General features: G+C 26.4%; 1 protein-coding gene across 1 annotated transcript in view; it reads right to left on the bottom strand.

Annotated features, from left to right (window-relative positions):
- Positions 1-6,700: 6,700 nt before the first annotated feature.
- Positions 6,701-12,956, bottom strand: part of LOC142318875 (G1/S-specific cyclin-D2-like) — a 67,151-nt gene continuing 60,895 nt past the window's right edge. The window contains exon 5 of the mRNA XM_075355462.1: positions 6,701-12,714. Coding sequence (XP_075211577.1) covers positions 12,460-12,714 — 255 coding nt within the window. The 3' untranslated portion in view covers positions 6,701-12,459. The remainder of the gene's footprint in view (positions 12,715-12,956) is intronic.

Below are 12,956 nucleotides of genomic sequence, written 5' to 3'. Positions count from 1 at the left end.
AATCACAATTAGTCAAATCTGGGAAATTCTGAGGCCACCACCCTACCCTCTGCTGACATTTATTCTGTAAACGCCATATGAATGATGCTAGTGAATCTTTTGATATGTGATACAATGCTCCATCTTCTTGGAAAAAACCATATTCTTTTTCATGATTTGTTAACTGAATGTAGAATTCTTTGAAAATTGTGTGGTACACTTCTGATTGACAGTTCGGTTAAAAATATTGGCCCAATATACAATTATTAAAAACAGCATACCATTCATAGATTTCTTCATCATGAAGTGTATGCTCAAACATTTGGTGAGGATTTTCAGTCATCCAATACCAGGTGTATGCAGATTAACATGGCCAGATAACCATGTTTTGGCTGATGTGTGAAATACAGCAATAGGTCAGGTCTATCTGTCCATCAACATTTTTGAGAACTAGTAACAATAATTAAGATGTTTTGGTTTGTCTGTTCTCTTCAGTTGTTGCATGATATGATTTCAAATTTAATTCATGAGTAATCTTACAGCAAGGTGTGCATTTTAACCACTTTATTGTGATAATTTATGTATAGAATTTTTTCAGATTGGCAGAAATTCTATAAATATCAGCTTTGGCCTCTGGAATCCTAACAGAAGGTTGCTTAATTTGTTCTGTGTTTAAAACCAATTCTGTTTTCAACCATTTTTTTAAGTAAATCATATTTACTACTCTTTGTTGGGATACTGGAATACAAAAATTTTCTGAAAATATTTGACATGTTTCTTAAAAGGATGCATAACATACATAAGCTTCCATTATAGCAATCCTTTCCTTGATCAAATAAGGCATTTTAGAAAAACGACTCCAAAGAACAGAACTATACTAGACTGAAGCATGAACAGCTTACAACTGGTAGTAATAGGAGAGAAGTAACATACACTACCATTAGCGGTTTGAGTAGTAGCAGAGTTAAAGATTGCACTCAAGTTGCCTTGGTTTTAAGTTGTTCGCCCTTACATATAGTTATATTAACATGTTAAGAACACTGGAGTTATTAATGTTAACAACTCTTTAATTATACGTATATACCAGGATATCATGTCTAGTAGTTGTACAATTCCAAAGTCCAATAATCGGTCTCAAAACATTACACTATGCATAATATCACTTTTATGAGTTCATCTCAGTCATAATCAATATCAAGACCTTCAGATTCATCATAATACCACAGTCAGTATGTGTCAGATGCACTAGTTAAATGTAAATTGAAAGTAAGTGCATATTTAAACATTTTTGAACAGTTGTTTACCACTCAACCCAAACTCAATTGATGTAACGTGCCTCTCAGTATCTTCTTTAAATAGAAACTTAAATGCTTTCTCAGTAAGGTAAAAGTTGCATAATGTTAATAAGACTGATTCTTTTAAATTTCTTATGAGCAATATTTTTTCTCTTAAGGTTTTACCATATAAGATATTCCCAGGCGAAACTCCTATGTGGAATGTGCTTCCTCAGGAAATTATTAAATTGCATATCAGAAAAAGCAACTATAACAGAATATACTGCTGACCTGTCAACCACTCTAATAATATTATAAAAACCACTCGTCACAATTTAAAGTAAAAAATTCTTTCCTAATCAGTAAGAAAGACTTATGAACATGATTAAGCAACTAGCCTATCTTTTATGCATCAAAATTTCAATATTAAATAAATAATAAGATTGAATATTATAATATACAAATGATTTAATAGTATTAAGTTGTTGCACGTTATGATTTAAAATTCAAATCATGAGGAATCTTATGGCAAGATGTATATTTTAACACCACCTTGTTGTGATAACTTATGTAGATTTTTCAGGCTCACAGAAATTCTTTGAATATCGGGTTTGGCTTCTGGAATCCTAATGGAAGGTTGCCAAATTTGTTTTGTCTAACTCTGAACAGCTTACAACTGACAATAATAGATCAGAATAGTGACATATACCACTAATAGTGGTTTTAGTTGTAGCAGCATTAAAGATGACATCAAATAGCTGCCACTCAAGCTGACACTTTCAGTTTTAAGTAATACCAAAAACAAACTTAATACATTCTCAATTTTTTGTAAAATTGGTGTATTACTTTATCATTCCATTACTCCATTACAACTATTTACTTTTCTCCAGGTGACAATTACACTGACAAAATATTAAAATTATTCGTGAAGTTAAAGATTGCAAATGACATCTTTTGTAGATAATATGGTATATTAAGCCATCATTAAGTTTAATTCCAAACTACCGTGGTGACGTTAAGATCACCCTATATAACTGGACAGTTCATAAAAGGAAAATTTCCTTGGTATTAATCTCACTTCATATACATTCTAATATAATTTCCAACTCCTTCTATAACATTAGCACTTATAGTCTTCCTGCACCAATAATCTCTTTCACTTATATACATAATCCAGTTATCTGTAAAATACTGATGTGATTGTATTTTCATTAAAAGCTGTTTTCACCACATTGCAGTTACACAATAAAGGCATCCACTTGAAGAAGCATAAAACTTGTTTTGTTCTAGCAACCCACAGATTTTAATAGAATGTACTGATTTTTCCACAACTCATCTTAAACTGTTGGACCCTTCTTCTAGGTCACTGTCTCATAATGTAGGTTAACTTGTTTTTCATAATTATTATATTCATGCACAAACTGTTGTAAGGAGTACCAAAACCACCTTTGGCTAGTCCTCAGAATCAGTAATTTTATTAACATCTTCAACAGAGATGAACTTAGAAAAAGAATGTTACCTAGTGAGCTTACTTTCTGTAATAGTTTTTAAAAATAAGCACCTTCAGTTTGAGTATTAATTTTGTTTTGGTTAAAAAAAATACTAAATAATTGAGTTACAACTTCATTACAATAAATTTATAACACTTCAGAGCATGAAGTGTAGCAGAAATTTAAGTTTTTCTAACAAAATTTAAGCAACTTATAACCAAATTATAAGTCAAACACAGATTGTTGCCAATTTTGACATTATGTTATAATTCCTGTCAGCTCTTCTGAAAAGTATGTATACCTTATTTATTCAATATTCAGAGATAAATATATAAAAAGACCAAAAAGCAGCACGCATATATTCCTAGCCCAAAATTTGCTATGTAAAATATTAACATTTTTACATAAATGAATACTTTTTCTAAAACCAGGAACTTACTGAATCATGCTGAATCCTGAAGTTGTGCTGGAGCTAACATTTTATGAAAATTATTTTATTTTTCAAAAGATATATATGCTTAAAAAATTTTGAAACATGTTTTTTCTTGTTTTCAAATTAAAACATAAATAACAAGGAAACCAATCTGTAATTTATACAGTTTTCCTTATTTCTTTAAAGCAGTTTAACATGAAAACTTTTAGTAAAAATAATTTTACAACTGGCTGCAGAAACTCATTAAAAAGAAAAAGGAGAATAGCTGGTAACAACAGTACCAGGTAGCATGTAGGGTGGTAACATGTACCAGGTGGTTCAGTAACAGGTAGCATGTAGAAAAAAGGGAAAATTCCAGAAACTATTCTCTTTCCTTTTACTACAGCATTCTACTTCCTCATTGTTAAGTTCTCAATACCATTAACATTCTTGATGTCATATATTTCTTAGATATTATTTGTATTTTATCTTCTGAAGCAGTACAGTAGCCACCACATAACAGCAAGCTTGGATGATCAGCCCACACGTCACTACTATATTATTATTCTCTGAAATATTGGCACACCATGAGTAGTCATCTCTTAGTAGTATAAACATGATGCCACTGCATATGAAGCAATGTATTTTTGTCTGTTTACAGTATTAAAAAAGTGACATCAAGTTTCAAAACAATTATTTTTATTTTAGCTTCTCTTTTGCTTTTCCATGAATATAAAGTTCAGTTCTATGGTTCTGCCTCTCGGTATGGTTCTTTTGGTGTGTATCTTATATACATTGTTACATAGTCAATTAATTTACTATATATTTTGTAAAAAGTTTTTATCATGGTTTATGGTTCAAACTTTTTAAAGTAGTTCGTTCACATGTGAACCGTTATGGATAAACAAGGTGTTTCTAAAATGGTGGGCTGACTATACTATTTTGGATTCTACTTGTAAAACTAAACAAAAAATATCCTTTGGAAAAATGGCAATTTCTCCTTCGTTCTCCCCCTGTCCACAATTTTGTTATTTTTATATAAAAATTTTAATCTCAAGTTCAGGTAGAGGAATCACATTCATATTTGGTAAACATCTTTGTAATAAAGTTTTAAAATTGGCAAAAAATCAGGACTTAAATACCTTCACAAATTACAAAATGGCGACCATGTTTATTTTTCAATCCGTTATATCACCATAAGTATAAGTTTTATCAAAATATATGTTATTGCTAAAATATTAAGCCTTTTATTTTGAACAAAATGACATTTTATTTTTTTAAATCTGTTAATAAATAGTCGAGTTATGGCAGAAAATTGATGTCATAATTTTGTGTTTGTTTTCATAAACAATTTTTTATGCCGGTAAAAAATTCTTTCATTTGTTTTTTTTTTTTATAGTAGCATACTGCTGTTTTACATTCTTACTCCTATTTCTGTTTCCATATCTGATTAATTCCTATTACATCCAAACTTAAGCATTTACATTTATCTTTTTAAATTGCCTAACCCATCACTCTTGCTCAAAGTTCTAATATTATGTTCCAACTTGAAAAACATCTTGGTTCTTAAATATATACTGAAGACTTCATCATAAATACTCTAGTCCTTACCCATAAAGCTGATTGGAACGAGATAATTTTACCTCCATAATGTTTTATCCAAGAGACTGATTTCACATAGCCAAGAACGAGTTGTGTAGAATAAAAATAGAGAGAATGACTACCACATTTTACTAAAAGAAGAGGAATCAAGAAAAGTATTGCACTATTTTCCATTGCTCAGAGATTTAGAACTACAGCTCTTTCAGCCAGATGGTCCTAAAAGCATAAAATTACTAGCTTTAAGTTCTGTTAGGCAAAAATGAACCATAAATCAGTAGGTGCTTCAATAACTAAAAATGATTCAGCTCCATTTCAAGGACCTTGTCTTGGTCTGGCCTCTACAGACAATCAAATCATTACTTAAGCACCTACAGTATAGTAATCTGGTTTTCCAATACTTAAGCTCCATAATCAATAAGTCCTTATAATTTCTAGCAATCAGTATTAATATTTAAATACTAAAAATAAATATTTTTATAAAAAAAGTAAAAGAACATGCATAATTTTATATACATCTAGAGCTTTACTACTTATTATTAAAATATAATTTAATTAATACCTAAAATAATCTTTCTAGTTTTGTGGATTATCTCCTGTTCAACAGATAAATTACTATCTTATTCTAAAAAATAAATATAAACAAATACATCACATTACAACTGTTCAGTAGGATTTCATTCATGTAACATTTGCAATAAGTTTCTTAGATTCAAACTAATGTGTTTTAACTTAATTTAACATACTGTCATAAAGGCATCACTTTTTTATTTTTAATAAGTGTTTTCAGTGATCTGCCAACCACAAACAGGTTTTACATTAACACCCTACGTAAGTTCCACATTATTGCACATAAATTTTGGAATATCTAAAAAAATGGTTTAATGTTTTAAATCTCATTTTCAGAAATATTGAATACAAACAATAAAAACAAATTAGATATCAAATGAAGGAATGAAATTTGGTAATAGCATTTTGTCTTATAAAGCAGGATACTAACAGTGATTAAACTCTCAAGAATGTTAATCTGTGTTTGTAGAAGTGGTAGAAGATCATTGAAGAAAGTACTAATAATTACCCATCAGTACAATTCTTAAATTATATTTATATGGCAAATGTATATTTAACCTTCAACAATTTTTTTTTTTTTCAAAAATGAAGCTGCTATTTATATTCCAGGATTTATCATAATTCAAAGATATAAATCTTTAAATTTGTAAAAGCAGTATAACCCAAATTTATCAAAAAACTTATAACTAAAAATTAAATCACAGATAATTAATAACAGTGATATACTTTCAGGATATCAGTTGTCCTTTTTTAATTATATCACAGAATAACATGCATGAATAATAATTAGTAGAACATAGTGTGTGTAGGTTAGTGCATATTTAAAATTACCTTGTAATTCATGATTACTTATCATCTGTGTTCAACATTCTGAACTCTATGAAAAGATTTTATAGGACGAAAAGAAAAATACTAAGTATTTAAAAATGACTATTTTATTTATTTATAAGATTTCATATAAATAAAATAAATGATTAATAATAATATAATTTATTCATTTATATATAAATATATATATCCTATTTATATAAAAAAGATTAAAAAAATACCATATATATATATAATTATATAACCAGTTTATATAAACACTGTTTAACAATAATTATTGCATATTTAAATTTTTTTACAATCTGTAGTAATTATTTGTCGTTACTTTTGTACTTATTGTAAATTTTTTTTAAAAATAATATTATTTCAAACAGAGATGTATTTTATACTATACGTTGACTGATCCATAGATACTTTTTTCTAAATAAACAATATCTATCATTCTCATTATTTTATTATTTACATATTTACTTTCTGTATCCTAAATAAATCATTTTTTTTACATTTTATTCATTATATACACAAATATTTTGTTTGGTGTGTGTGTGTGTGTGTGTGTGTGTGTGTGTGTGTGTGTGTGTGTGTGTGTGTGTGTGTTTGTTTGTTTGTTTATGAGAGAAAATAATTATATAGAGATGATAAATATGATTTGTAATTGATTGTGGTAAAAATATTATTTGCTTCAGTCTCTATAAAGTAAGCAACAGAATATAAAATCTTGTGTCTTCAGTATTCTTCACTAAATAGAAGTATAAATTAATAAAGAAGAAAAATAAGGCACTTAATGTAATTATTTATATTCACAATTTGGCAGACTCATTTGTCACAATTTTTTTGTGAATCATCTGATTCACAAAAAAAAAATGACGTACGCATTAATATTTCAACAACCTTGAAGGGTTAAAATTGTTTAAATTTTTTATATAAGTCTTTCTTTATTTTATAAAAATAAATAAATAATAAATAAAAACAAACTGATTAGTGTATCAATGTTCATTAAAAAAAAAAAAAAAAATGGTCTTGAGAGAAAATTATGTGTTATCAAAAGATGATAAAACACCAAGCCACAAAAACTTATAACTAAAAATTAAATCACAGAAATAATTAATAATAGCAATATATTTTAAGGATATCAGTTGTCTTTTTTAAAATTATTTCATAGAATAACATGAATAATAATTAGTAAAACATTGTGTGTGTATGTGTGCATGTGTACATGCAGGTTAGAGTGCATATTTAAAAATGAAAGCTACAGTAAAGCTTAAACAACAAATAAATTTTGCCATGTAAATAAAAAAAAAAAAAACAAATTTATATTTAATATAATAGAATCCTTAACATCAAAATCGTAAAATAATATGAAAATATATCAGATTTTACAGATTATTTTTTTAAAATATACATTTTTATTTTGATAGTAACATTTACTTTTTTAAAAATAAAATTATATTGTCAATCTCCAAGATTTTATAAACAGGAAAAATTATTTACAGTGAGCTACTAACAATATCAATCAATTTTTGTATCTATAGAAAATATTTTTGAGGCTTGTAAACATTAACTGAAAAAGTATTGTTGTTTTTATTTCTTAAACTTCAGTTGTTGTACAACTCTATTACTGTAATGAAAATTGTTATAATGTGACCAGTATAATATAATCCAGTAACAGTATAGGTAAAAATGTTATTATTAATGAATTTGCATATGTAAGTAATGTTTTACACCCTTCTTCCAGCTCATGCTTCTCGCAGAATGAAACTTTCTTAATGTATCAATTCAATTACTTATATATCTCATTTATTAATTTATTTAATTTCTTGATAAATTTAGATGCTGTTGTAACACAATGCAAAATAAGTGGATGTTAAAAAAGAGTCAATACAAATGGCTAAATTCAAACCTTTCACATTAATTTATATAATCTGCAGCACAATTTTACTAAAACAATGAATTTTTGAAGAAAGAAATGCCAAAATATGAAAATCAATGATGGTGTAAAATAAATTAAGATGAATATTTCATTTATATGTAACACATTGTAAATAAGTAATCATTTGAAAAATCATTCATTTATAAAAGCAAAATTAATTTGGCAAAGCTTTATTATAATAATTTCTTTACATTATAAATTTATTTCATTACACACATTTAACTTATTTTCTTTTTATTACTCTACAATTATTCTCTTTATACTTATCATCAAGTCATGTATGATAAAATAATGATAACAGATAGGTTATATCATATCAACTCTTGACTATATCATTTTTACTACTTTATAAATATAAAACAAACATAGTTATAGACAACTTTCATGATATCTTACTATAAAATAAAATATATTGAAAAATAATAATTAATTGATATATTACCTCCACTTTTCAGGTATATAATTTGTTTTATTATAATCCATTCATTTTGAGTAATCATGATAATTATATTTAAAAATAAGCACAAATATACAAACATAACACCAAAACTACTTAAATTCTACTAATGAACGAAGAATTTCATTAAACATAATGTAAAGTTAAAAAAAAAAAAAATATATATAACATTAATCTTCAAAATGTTGTATAATACAACTACAAATTGTTCAACAATGGCATGTGCAGTATTATAAGACATACATTGAAACTCTTATAAACTAAAAAAGAGGAGAATTAAACACAGAATCTCATTAAAAAAAAGGAAAAATCTTGGTGAAACATATATTGGCATCAACAGTTAAATAATTATGGAACAGGGAATGGCATAGAGGATAAAAACTATAAGGGAAGACAAAATTAGAATAGATGAAGTAGATATTCAAGATGTAGGAGGTAGTAAATATTTTAATTAAGAGACTAGCATAGAATACAGAGGAGTAGAGAAGACCATCTAATCGGCCAAACAGTGACAAACAAAATTTAAATATAGTTAGCGCACAGCATATTAATAAATTAATTCTGTTTATTATTGGCGTAGTTATATTGTGTAGATTATGAAAAGTATAAAAAAACTTTTAAAAAATCATATGTAAGAAAACCAGACTTCACATCCAGGAAAATTTTAAAGTTTAGTTTCTTAAGAAAGACTTAAATCTGTTATTTTTTCAAATACACACATAGATCCAATTATATTCTTCATTTACCATTTACGTAAATTAAATTATTACTTAATGTGAAAAATTGTTACTAGCTAATCCATATATCATATCTGTTATATATCTTAACAAGAAGTGGTCAGTAAGAACTGTTACAGAATTAAAAAGAAATTGTTCAGCAAGATGTAAAGAAACAAGTACATTAAATTCTGTACAAAGAAGTAAGGAGTATAAATACATACATATACTGTCTAATATGCAGCTTCCTTATTTCATATCCCTTTCTCTTAGAGAATAACTTAAATTTGGATAATTTTTAACATGGTGTCCTGAAAGTACAAACATGCAATTTCAAGGAAACTAAAGGAGAGCAAAATTCGGTCAGAATTTTTTTAAAAATAATAATATTTTCAGTATGAAGGCCATCAATCTGGGATCTGTAGAAACTAGAAACTAATTTTTTTTATACAAAAAATTAGACTTGTTTGACCAGTAAAAATATATTGTATCACCTAATACAATAGTAAGTGTCAGCAATAAGTGTTGCACACAAAAATGGAATTATAATTCACTTTCTTGAATTTCCCAGTGAGCAGTTGGTACATGTATTCATCATCAATGTTGCCTACCAGATAATTATTAATGCATTTACAATAAAGCTGAGCGGTTTGAATAAAAAAGTTAATCTTCTCAATCAAATAATTTCATATAAAGAATTTGTATTTTATCTATTTGAAATGTGCAACAGAGCCAACACAAATTGAGGCTCATCTTACTGCAATTGAGAATCAAAGAACTGGAGAGAAGATTTTGATTAACAGACTACTCTAAAATTAAAAATAGATTCAATTTGAAATTTTGATCACAACAGCCATTTATGTAACTGCACAACTAATCTTTGTTATTTAGTTCTCTGAAAATAAAGACTTCCCTGCCTCATAAAAACAGAGGTTTTATCATGTCCAGATATTGCAATATCTATTGTTCAAAATGTTTTTTAATGCAAAAGCATAATTGAATCAAGATATTAAAAAAAAAACCTTTTAAAGCACAAGAAATACAGCTATATAAAAGTAAAATAATAAATTTTAAAGGTAAGTAATAAATTTGTTAATTCTGAAAATTAAAAATATACATAAAAATATTCATAATAATAACAAAAATTCTTAAAATTTAACATTTAAATCTATATGCAATAATGTAACATAATATAAATTATAAATACATATGGTAGTGTTAATTTTACTACTATACAAACTAACAAATAAGTATATATATATATGTCCATTACTATTTATCACTCGAGATTAATAAAAAATAATATTAAAACGACAACTCGATAAAAATCACTCTGTACAACCGCAGTTACCTTAATAATATAAATTGTAAAAATATTCACTACAAAATTATTACAAAAAGTAATAAGAACATTCGTTAATTAATAATATTTATGTACCATAAATATAATATACGATTAATTCAATAACTAAAGCGTATTTTATTGCCTTCCCCGGATAATTAAATAAAAAAAAGACCAATGCGATGTGTGTATATTATTTTGATATATAATTATATTCCATAATAATATAAATGGTCACTATTATAATGATTATTTTTATTATTTTTAATTAATTAATAAGCTGATCTTTAGGATATTAAACAAAACCAAACTGACACATCTGACTACCATTATTTTGTTTTCTTTTCATTTCATCTTGTAATTATTAATCAGTAATTCAAATTGCAGTGACATTTAAAACTGTCAATACGTAACAAAACACATACACTTTTTTTTTCAATTTAAACATTAATACCCAAACCATAAAAAATTACAATTTTTAGATTAGAGAAAACATATAAACAAAATTGTAGGGTATATATATGTTTTTTTACTTTTATTAAACCATAGTAAGGTAAATATTTTATAAATAAACCCATTATTTATTGAATTGTATTTTAAATAGTATATTGACCTCTTACGCTACATTATTATTGCAATTCAATGTGTTGACTGTCACATGAATTGCTGGTAGATGTTTGTCTCCATTACTCTAACATCAAAAATTACATTCATATGCTATTTAAGAAATATTTTTATGTTCTAGTTACTTATATATGAAAATATATTTTGATACTACATAAATAATAGCAAGTATGTAAGTTGATGTTGTACTAATGTATTAATGAACTTTTGGGACTTGCCGTCAAATGCTACGGCAATTGTTTATTACTCTGCCTACATGTGTTATGTTCTAAGAAATATGCTGTTTTGAAGACCATATTTGGGTAAAAATTGAATAGGTTGATAAATTAATTTTTAATTTTTATGCTTATATCAACTACACGCATATCAAATTATTTTAGATTTATATCTCCTGGTATGTTTTCATCATTTTTATGAAATTATTTTCTTTTCAACTTATTCATACTCATGCTTGTTGAGTATGACAGTTTCTTTTGTAACTTAAATTGATCATTTCAAAATTGTTGCAAAGTAATAATACAGGCATTGACTTGACTTTAAGATAATAATGAAAAATAATGAGGGGAGAGACAAAACAATAGGCTTTGGATGAGGAAATGTACTTTGTATTTTTCAGTCTTTGAGTAACAGAAACACACACACACACACATATATATATATTTATATATATATATATATATGTACACATACACAAACCACTGGTTGCCATTTAAGCCTATTGTGACAATCAACATGGGTTAAATATAATGTTACTAAGTTCTAATGTTATTGAATTTTCTAATTCCAATATTATAAGTTCAAAGGAAAAGACATAATGATATTGTTCCACATTAATAGTATCAAATTACATACTACACTCTAATTTTTCATAAATTAAAACAACATTAAAATGGCACACAGTATCCAAATTCAATAAAACTAACATTAATTAATTAAATTTAATAATAACATAACAAGAATAATGATAATTGAAAATTTATTGAATTGATACGTAGTTTAACTGATTAATTAAATATAATTATAAATTGAGTAACAGCAAACACTCGAAATGTAATATAAATGCAGTAAATAAAATAATGTAGCAAATGAATTGCTAATTATAATAGTGATAATGTTAATTGATACACTTTATACCGTAAACTTATAAAACCACGAATATGGAAGACGATGACAGAAACGATGATAATAATAATAAATTTGAAAAAGTTAGTGACGAAACACTACAATGTGTTTGATGGTCAGAAATGAATATCGTGTACATCAGTTGGGGTTCCAGCTTTACAGTGTTCTAACAATTTATCTGATGGTACAATATTTTCGGTACCACTGTTTGATGTTGCCATAGCAGTTGCTGCACCAGCAATACCAGATTGCTGTTGCTGTTGTGATGCATTGGTTGATGATGACGATGAGGATGATGATGATGAATTCGAGGTAGATATCGTCATAGTCATCAATTCTTCTATCTGATCTAAACAGTTGCGAAGAATATCCTAAAAAAAATTTTTAATGTATTATTATTTCAGTTATCAAATAATCTATTTCATTTTAAATTAATTTTTTATATGGTAATTATAAAAAATTACCTGAAGCAAGCACAAGTACAAATGTAGAACACTTTTGTAAAAAAATTAAGGACTTAACTTAAAGTGACTTGACTGACTGCTATAATAATTTTTTTTATTAATTTTGAACAGGTTTTAAAAGCCAAAAACCATAAAATTTAAAAAGATTT

The sequence above is a fragment of the Lycorma delicatula genome, chromosome 2, assembly GCF_047948215.1.
Source record: "Lycorma delicatula isolate Av1 chromosome 2, ASM4794821v1, whole genome shotgun sequence".
NCBI classification, from domain to species: Eukaryota; Metazoa; Arthropoda; class Insecta; order Hemiptera; family Fulgoridae; genus Lycorma; species Lycorma delicatula.
The sequence above is the reverse complement of the archived record's forward strand: the minus strand, read 5'-3'. Positions and strand labels throughout refer to the sequence as shown.